The sequence below is a fragment of the Montipora capricornis genome, chromosome 7 (assembly GCF_036669925.1).
Source record: "Montipora capricornis isolate CH-2021 chromosome 7, ASM3666992v2, whole genome shotgun sequence".
NCBI classification, from domain to species: Eukaryota; Metazoa; Cnidaria; class Anthozoa; order Scleractinia; family Acroporidae; genus Montipora; species Montipora capricornis.
Window position 1 is genome coordinate 28501077 of NC_090889.1, and position 10378 is coordinate 28511454.

Sequence of the window (10378 nt, forward strand, 5' to 3'; positions counted from 1 at the left end):
CGTTGCACTTTATGCATCTACAAACACATGTTCCAGAAATCAGTAACCTCTCTTTTTGACTTACGGCTGTTTCTGCTTAGGTGGCATACACCATAAGCCATTTTAGACAGATCACTGCCAAGCCGGCCACTTCTGCTGGAGAGAACAGGACAGACCACAACAACAGGGACTTCATCCCCTACTCATCTCGAATAGTATGTGGATTCTTTGACGTCCTTCCCTGCTAGCAAAGGTCTCTCTCTCATTTTGCCTCTTCGTGAGAGACCTCTGCTAGCAGGGAATTGACGTCCCACAGCGAACTTATGAACATAGAAGATATTTGTAAGACGGGGGCCTACGGTTTATACTCCTTATCCGAAAAGACTTGAAAGTCTAACCATTTGCAGATGAAATTACAAAGGCAGCACTTTCTTCTGAGTTATTTTAAGATACTGAGGGTTGATCCGGTCGGGGTTCGAACCCTACCTCCTGAGCAACCGGTGCACAGCGGGATATGGGAACCAAAGGCCCTTGTCTGGGAACCAGACATGATCCTGGCATAAGTCAGGAAACGAAAAGCTTTAGACGAAAAGCGATAACTCTTTAATCACACTACCACAGCAAGTTGATTTTACAGCTAGTTATTGTAGAAACTGTAGTAATATTGCTAGCAGCAACGTAATGTAGAACTTAAACTAAATTAGTTTTGCAGTAGAGTTGGAAAAAAGTCAATGTTAAGCCAAAGAATGTTGTCAAATCGGTTAAAGCAATATTTTAATGTTTCCTCAACCATTTTCCTACCATTACCTAATAATGACTATGAAAAAACCTGAGTATTCCAGTACCTCTTAATTATTTGGGGAAAAGGTTGCTATGTACCGGTAATTGGATTTTCGTAGTTCTAGATAAATATTTCAAAAGAAAATTGAGAAATTATTGAACGTGTTGTCATCAGCATTAATTAAAGTATTGTAAAATTTTTTTTTGGGAACAAGTATTTTCCACTTCTTACCAATGTGTTTTTCCAGAATTACACTCGTGCAAATATTGACTTCAGCTTTGGGGACGGCTTCTCCAAAAATATCCCTTAGACATTCCTCAAAAAAAAGACTTACTCTATCCATAGTTAGTCGACTAACTATGCTCTATCCTAACATAAAAGTTGGATAGACAAACTTGCTTTAGTTCGTTCTTCTCCTCTTGGTGCATTGACCACACCTCTGAATTCTGTTCCGGAATCATCACACAGGAAGAGAAAATAATTCTTTCAGATCGTCTGAAACTTTCATTTAGGACTGGGAGGCAGAAAGGTGTTAAATCGCAAACTTACAGAATGGATCTTATTTTTTTCCCTCTGATAAAGGCTTGAATTATGAACTAGAGAGATTAAATAATTATTTGCTATTTAAACATTTTTTCCAAATATCAGATTGACATTAAATTTTTATGTTCTAAGCATACAAGCACAGAGGTTTCAAGTATTACACATCAGACCTTTCTGAAGATACAAAAGCCTTAACATTTTCAGAGTTTCACTTTGATAAGATCCATTATTAAAATGGTTCTTAATATATTAGTTGCCATCATCCCAGCTGCAGACATGTAATTCTTCAATGAAAATAAATACCACAGGTGAGAATCAACACGGCAATAAAATAATCAATCATACACAAACTTAACAACAGTACTACTAGTTAAATGATACATGTATCCACTTTCATTTAAGACTTTGTCATCAGAAAATGTAATTCTATAGCATCATTGTGTAGGAGCTATAATGCCATGCACAATACATCTGGTAACCCAGATTTGGTCACTCAAGGTGACTTCACCCAGATAAAGGCAAACTGCATATGGTGAAATTTGACCAAGAAATCAAGTATGGCTATTGGCATAAATCCCTTTGTAGCTAAGTTTACAACAAAGTCTTTTGTTGATTTCTATTTTAGGGCAACAAAAAAGGTGACAAAGTTTTCAATGATAGTTGACGAGGTGGAACAACATTTTCTATGACAGGGAAATAAATAGAAGCTGGCTACTGCCAATGTACAGTTCCAAACTTAACTTCTCACTGCCAGTTACTAATCTAGCAATCTAAGTCCTAATTTTTTGTATCTTTTTGGGCTGACTAACCAATGTAATATTGAAGTCATTCACACTTCCTTTAAGTTACTTGTGTCTAGAAAACCAATGCTCAGCACTTAATTGATTCAAAGTCCCCAATTTTGCATTTCTTTGCAGCTTTAATTTCTGTTATAGTAGCTTCCCTTTTCAATATTTTCTGAATCAAAGGCAAGCACAAGCCCCAGCCACAAGAATGCCCCTCCCCCCCCCCATGATCTGACTTGTTGCTATACAGTGTAATCATGCTAATTATAACCACATGTTACAGATTCACTGGTTGCCTAATTGCAATCTTGCAGTGAATTAGTGAATTGTGGTTTTCTAGTTCTGTAAACTGTTGCAGCAAAAACAAAAAAAGATACTTGTACCAGAGTAATATTCTATTAAGCAAGCCAAAAGTGAGATGACTACAGTCAACTTCTGTATGCCATCTTCATGGAATATTTACTTTGAACTTGTCTAATGGGTTTTCTGTTCACAACTTACAGAGCTGGATAATATCAAGCAATAAAAAAGGGTCAACCCTAAAAGTAAGATTCATTTACATGGCCTTGTTGGTAATTAAATTGCTGAAGGAGGAATCTCCTGATGAGGTGGTTCCTGCTGGGGAATCTCTCCTCCTTTCATTCCAGAGCTTCTCGGACTGTGCCAAGGAGTTTCCTTGAAAAGAAACCACAAATTTCCGCCCCACACAAAGAAGTTCAGAAAACCCAAAATCTGAAATACAATACCAATTGGGATTAGTTCATTATCTATCCAACCGGAAGCACAGGACCTTGAAGCACGTAACTTGCAAATCTTTTCTTTGGAACAAAGCTGGGGATTTTAGAACCTCAATTTTATGCCCAGCTATGGACAAAAATAAGATCAAGGTTGCAAGTGAGTGAAAATTTAGGAGCTATGTTACATCCAAATAAAGAAAATTTTTAAGCTCAAAAAACCCCAGGCCCAGGTTTCTCAAAGCATGGTTAGCGCTAACCAGCGTTAAATACCATGGAGACGTATAGGATTTGGTAATTACCATTAGTAATTTTTTTCTTAGTCTAATTTGAGGAAGCCCATAGCTCCATAAGCTCTTATAGTTTCTTTATGGGCTTCCTCGCCTTTTTTACAATTTTTTGTATTTTGTTTATTAAATCGGATACATTATATGTAATCATGGCAAATAAACCTTGAAACCTTGAAACCTACCTCTTAACCAATGGTTAGCACTAACCAGGTTTCGAACAACCAGCCCCAGAACTGTACCAGAGTTAAACGCTTCAAGGTCACAAGCTTCTGATCCAACCAAAAGAGAGGGCTCTCTAATTTTACATACCATTATTAATTTTTTTGTGTGGAAGTGATGTACATTGTTTCCTGAACTTGTTCATTTTCACAAAACAAACAAGAGGACAAAGTGAGTGCCCAAGCACTTTCTTCTTTATGTTTGTTTACTGAGATAAGGAATAAAAATGAATAATTCAAGCACTTGTGTGACAAAACTACTCTGAGGTTCAGTGAAGCAATGTGTTAATAATATTATTAATCACAGTATGCAAATAACGATTTCCACAGTTTACATGTATGTTTATAAAAAATTTAGAAACGTACATTATTTTACTTTCCAACTTTTTTGCACTTCATTTTTAGCAAATGAATTGTAAGCAACTGAGAACGTGTGACAGATTTGTGTGTGCGGGGCAACGTCAGCAACTAAACCAGTCAAATCGGTTCTCTACTGTACAATAACCAAGTGTACAAAATGACTAACTGTGCAATATCATGGAATATTTGCACTCGTTTCATGCATTCTTTGTGCAGTAACTAATACAATGATGAAATGATATATACAGTTGGATAATAAGGAAAGGTAATGTTTAAAATAACATATCACCACACAGAAACCAAACTGGAAGAAGCAAAGCAACCATTTCCAAAGCTGTGAAAAAGAGCATGGTGGAGCTATCATTGGAACCATTTAAGATCAATAAAATCAAATAAAATTGGTAGAAAGAGCACAATAGGGAGGCTATGCATGAAAAGTTTTGCATAAGAAGATGGAAACCGTCAGTCTGAGTTCAACATCTAAATGTCACATGAGAAGAATTTTTCGGCTCCAGAAAATAGCTGCCCCTGTAATTTTAGACAGTTCATGCAAGAGATGAATGTGCTGTAAGCTTATTTAAGAAACTGGATTGGCAGCTACCCTTTTATGATGAAACCAATATAAACAAAATATGCTTAGGTAATATGATTTAGGTAATAGTTGATATGTACTCAAAGTCATTGTTATTCCGCACATGCATGCTTGAAAAGAGTTCTCTCTGTGTCAGCCATCTTGCTTATTACACATGTTCCTCCAAACTGCTCTAAAACATAACACTTCTTGCGTACATGTGAAACACTCAAGCGTTTCCGATTTTTACTGCTCGTCTTCAACCTCTTGCTTCCACCTGTAACTTCAGCAGCCATCGAGACGAGGCCTTACAAGATCATTTTGTATGTGGTTTACGAAGCAAAGCCATTCAAGGCAGATTTCAGAGGATGTCAATTTCGAAAACGCGCTTCAGACTGCTCTAGGTCAAGAAGCTTGGCTCCGATTCTAATGTTGTACACGAGCTGTGCACTCCGAACTACTAACAAAGACAAGTGTCCACCTCCTTCTGGAAGTTCACGGAAATTTACATGTACGAGTTGTGGTAAACAGGGACATCCTCGCTTGTTTGAGTAAGTCCACTCAAATCAATACAGTGGATGAGACACCTGTACCTGGTGACAGATCGATTGCCTCCTTTTCCATAATTATCACTTTGTACTGTCTGTTCTGACCAACTTGGCATTGAAGTTCCAATTGAACTGAAAAATCAATGTTTTAAAACCCTTTCACCCCTAAACTGGGCATACTAAGTATTTTACTCTGTCTAACGTCAGACAATTTTACTCGTCAATGGGGAATCCCTTGGAGTCAATGGGTTCATGGAACTTGACACAGGAGCCAGTGTCTCAATTATTTCTGAAGAAACATACTCGAAGTTTTTCAAAGATGTACCCCTTGAGCCTCGCACAACCAAGTTGCATGCTCACACTGCAAACCCCATTCAAGTTTGCAGCCAGTTCAATGTTCATGCTAGATACAAGTCACATTCTGCAACTCTTCCTCCAACTGTAGTTGATGGTGCTGGGCCCTCCTCGCTCTTGGGGAGAAATAGGCTTTCTGAAATCTGTTTGAATTGGAATGAAATCCTACACATTCATGTTGTTGAGAGTTCAGTCTCAGCTTAAGTCACTCAACAGTTGCATGCTGTTATTCAAACCCATTCAGATCTACTGAAGGACGATCTGGGAAAACTAAACTAGCAGTTAAGAAGGAGCTTCGCCCAAATTCTTCAGGGCAAGAACTGTCCTTATGCACTACAGCCAGCAGTCGAGGAGGAACACCACTCAAGGGCAAGTGTTTCTTGGCAGGCTTACTCATTTACCCTGGAAAGTTCATCCCAAATTTAAGCACCATAGTTCACCCCCTAAACCATCTGCTGCAAAAGGACAAAGAGGTTTCAGTGGACCGCTTCTTGTGGCCAGTCCTTCAGCCTTACTAAGGAGTCTTTCACATTCTCAAAGTTTTTAGTTCATTTCAACCCTGCCTTGCCCATTGTATTGGAATGCAATGCCAGTCCATATGGAATTGGTGCAGTTATTCCTCATTGTTTCCCTGAGGGAGTGGAGAAGCCCATTGCCTCTGCCTCTAGGTTGCTCAGCCCAGCAGAAAAGAACTACAGCCAAATTGAGAGGGAGGGGCTCGGTGTGACCAAGTTTTACATGTATCTCTACGGGAGAAAATTCATCCTTCACACTGACTACAAGCCATTATTGAAGATACTTTCTCTTAACAGTGCCACTCCAGTCCTTGCTGCCTCCTGTCTCCTGCAATGGGCCCTTCTTTTGTCATCGTACCATTATGAAATTGAATACGAGCCTTCAAGAAACATTGTGAATGCTAATGCCCTATCCAGGCCACCATTTGATTTTCAACATGACGCAAGTGTTGAAAACCCAATTTTCCATGTGGCCGCCCAGCAAGTCAGTTGACACCCTGTTAATGCTGAGCAGATTGCACGAAAACAGTTTGACAACACTCTCTCTAAGGTATTAAACCTAAGGCTCACACAACATGGTTGGAACAGCGACAAATGCAGAGACCAGGATTTGAAGCCTTACTTTGTTTGCCATCATGAACTCAACCTACCTCATCATAGTGGATGCATACTCCAGGTGGCCTGAGGTGGTTGGACCCATGAGAAGCACCAATGCTGCAACTGTACCAGTACCCTGTCCAACCTATTCACCTGAACAGATCGCCAGCGATAATGGAACCCCTTTTCAGTCCAGCCAATATGCTGATTTCCTAAAGCAAAATAGTGTGGAGGGTGTGCTTGTGTCACCCTACCAGCCTGTTGGCAATGAGCAACCCAAGAGATTTGTTCAGACTTTCAAGAAATTCTTAAAATCCTTAGCAAAAGACTGTGCTTTACTTCAGCATATCCTCCTTACCTATAGTAGTACCCAGCATGCCACAAAAGGTGCCATGCCATGAAACTGTTTCTTCAGAATGAGCCTCGTATACAACTGTCATCAGTTCATCCTGACATCCTCGCTGTCAAACAGTCCCTGGACTTTCAACAAAAAGGGATCTTCCACAGGCTCCTCGGGGATCCACAGGGTTGTCGCTAAGCGCCGGCTGCCAGCGAATTTCAACGGCTGAAAGAGAGCTTACCACCAGCTCAAATTGTGCTGGAAAACAAAGACATGGGGGAATTTTCAAGGTGCAGTTAAGTAAAAAGCCAGCTTGATAAATAAATAAGCCTGCTTAGCTTTTCCTTCGCTACACCCTGGATCCATCCTTCAGTTTCTTTGGAGTACATTTCCTCCCAAGAAAACAGCGGAATTCATTACATACATACATACATACATAATCTTTATTTTTACACGATAAGGATAAAAGCTAAAAGCTTGTGGGGTCGTGTTCTGAAGCACAGAAGCTTGTAACACTAGCAGATGCTCCTGCAACCCAGTCGGTTTCTCTGGATGACAAGACACTGCCACCACCCCCAATTCTGTGTTGTTCCTGCCGTGCCTGCAAGATTCCAAAGAGACTGATCAGTAATATCTGAAACACTGTTAACTATTCACTGAGTTTCAGAGACATTGTTCTTTCAGGCCTTTTAACAAGTCTTGTGTCGTTTTCTCAAATTTACCTCCTTTAATAGTCATTCCAGTTTTCCCCCTTTGTTTTGTTCACTGTTGTTTATTTAGTTTCTTGTTTAGGGAGGTGATATGTAGCCACAGTCATTCACCGCATGTGCATGCTCAAAGAAAAGTTGTCTCTGCGTCAGCCATCTTGCAAGTGTTCCTCCAAAGTGCTGCAAATCGTAACCATAGTCTATAATGGCCGTGTTAGTGTTATCTCAGCCAGAACCTCACGTTGTGGTGATATTACTATACACTGCCCCAAGTACAACCATGAAACTGAAGGTGGAAGAACTTTTCCTATTTCAGCCATAAAACTTGGGAGCTCCTTACCTTCTGATATTTCATCTAGCAATAGCATATAAAGTCTTTCAAACAGAAATACATTACGGTAACTATTTAAAGGAAGTTGTGCAGGCTTGGATAGTTTTCCCATAATTTCATATTCCTTGCACCAGTCCCTCAAATCTCTTTTGCTGGTCGCCAGTACTCAATTTTTAGTCGAATTGGCGACCAGGAAGGCGCAATTTCGAACCCTGCTCTAAGGTATTACAGTTTCAGAATATTAACACATATTACATACTTAATTGACTGCTCCCCATAGGGGCTTTTCAGGGCCAATGAAACACAAAGAAACGACAGAAAAGAACAACAACAACTGTTAAGAATCCCGACTGGCAGGAGGCAAACCAGTTGGCTATTTATAAGTGCAGCTGGAAGTTGATCCAGGGACTACCAGGATCAAATTCAACGAGTTTAAGAACAGGTCTTAAACCCCTGATCTCCAGATCTCAAGGCAAGTTCCCTAACCACACTGCCTCTTCCTCCTCCTCCATGAAGCAACTGAGTGAATTTCACTCTTCTCTGGATTGCATGTTATTTTTCACAGCATTTTCGTAAGTCCAAACCCAGGAGTGTCCCCTTTAATCATTTCTACATCTGATCCAAGTTCTTCCTGGCAAAATAGCCTTCAATAAAAATAATTTGCTTTCAGCAAAATAATTGACAGAATGGAAAGAACACACTGCCAGAGAAAGCCCTCAAAATCAGTGAGCAAACAGCATCTCCACAATCACCTGTAATATTATACGGTAGGCTGTTTTAAATACAAGAGGAAATAAAGATCATGTCAATGATGATTAAGATGATGATCAGGGAGGTGATAACAGTGCTTTCCTCTCAAAACTGAAATAGAGATCACTTACCACAGCGATAAGAGGTGCTCCATAAACAGCACCCTGAAAGGTACCAGGATCACATTTGGTGATGACACTTTGATCTGCGCATGCAGGATAGCTTTTAAACACATTCTCTTGACTTGTTGCCTTCTTGAGGCCACTGAATCCAGCAGCCCATGCTATGGAGCTTGTGAACCAAAAGATCACCAAGACAATGGTGAATACAAAGTCCTAGCAATGGAATGAAAACAGTGATAAGATAAGCAAGCACACAAGAACAGTAGTTAGCCAAAATCTTCAACAAAAAGATTAGAACTTTCCCTTTCCAAATTTAGGACAATGATCTAAACAGAAGGCTAACAATAATATGTTGTTCACAAAGAAGCACAAAAAACCCAACAAGTGTCTCAACTTTGGTTGTTTGTTTGTGTTTTGTTTTGTTTTGTTTTTCGGGGGGTGGGGGGGAGGTGGAGAGAGAAATATATGGTAAATATAGTATAAGGATATAATAATTTTATATAGCACTGATCAATTCATTGTCCCTTATAGATGTGATGGATGTGATGAACTGTCTCTGGCAATGACAAAAAATCCATGGGCACTGATCAACTGTCCCTAGCTGTGATCAACTGTCCCTGGCTATGATTAACTGCTGCTTGCATTCATCAACTGCCATTAGTACTGATCGAAAAATTTTGTTATTGTCCCTAATAAATAACCCTGGCCATTCACCCCTAAACCGACCATACTTTAAGTATTTTACTTTGACAGTGTCTAATGCCAGACGATTTTACTCGTCAAAGGGGACCCCCAGGAGTCAATGGGTTAAGCATCAATCAACTGTCCTTAGCTATGATCAAGCATCCCCCAAACCGATGTGCTATCTCAAGCACCGATCATCAATGCTTACATGTAAGCCAGGACCACAGCTAGGGACAGTTAATCATAGCCAGAGACTGTTGATCAGTATGGAGGACAGTCAATTAGTGCAAGAGACAGTTGATCAGTGCTGGGACAGTTGACCAGTACTAGAGACAGTTCATCACAGCTAAGGACAGTTGATCAATGCTAGGGACAGTTGATCAGTGCAAGAGACAGTTGATCACAGCTAGGAACTGTTGATCAGTGAACGAAATAATACTGTACATGAAATGAATCATATATCATATAGGAACCGAGGTGTTACGAAAACTAAGACCCCTTGTAAACAGCTGAAATTATGGGAATGAAACCCCGGGAGAACTTACAGGAGCAAGGATGGCACAGTCGGTTAGTGCACGGCCTTGGTGCAAGAGATCTTGAGTTCAATTCCCGGATCTAGCATCCTTGTTTCGACTTCTTTCCTTTCCGTGTAGCTAAGTAGCTTTAAATACCCATAAAACGGAGCACTGATGGAGAGGGGGGAGTAAAATGAGCGCACCGTCGACCTCGGGTTTGTCAGTTGAATTACTGTTACGAGTTATCGACGTTAAATATGGTTGCTTTACTTTACTTTACTTTTACTGCTAGAAAGAGATTTGGGTGCTGGATGTTGTCTACATGATTTAACTTAAACAGACACAATGCCATGACACGCTTGCATGTTGTATGACAGACAAAAAAACAGTGACATTTGTCAATGCTTACTTAAATATTGGCATGGAAACTAAAGATAGGGTCTTTGGAATAACAATCAAAAACTATTTCAGTCCCCTATCAGACATAATAATAAGATTGACCATCTATTGCATCCATTTATTGTTTGCATGATCTACAGCTAAATTGTGGACTTGTTTACAATGTAAGTATAATTATTATAACAAAATTAATGTGTACTGACAAACTAAGACCAGGTCTTAGCTTTTCGTACTCTCCGGGGTCTGAGGTGTCAG

General features: G+C 39.8%; 1 protein-coding gene across 1 annotated transcript in view; it reads right to left on the minus strand.

Moving 5' to 3' along the window:
* Positions 1-559: 559 nt before the first annotated feature.
* The window catches only part of LOC138056776 (synaptophysin-like), a 23419-nt gene continuing 13600 nt past the window's right edge, over positions 560-10378 (minus strand). Inside the window, exons 3-4 of the mRNA XM_068902666.1 lie at positions 8535-8738; positions 560-2820 (exon numbers count right to left, since the gene is read on the minus strand). Of these exons, the coding sequence (XP_068758767.1) occupies positions 2665-2820; positions 8535-8738 (360 nt within the window). The 3' untranslated portion in view covers positions 560-2664. The remainder of the gene's footprint in view (positions 2821-8534; positions 8739-10378) is intronic.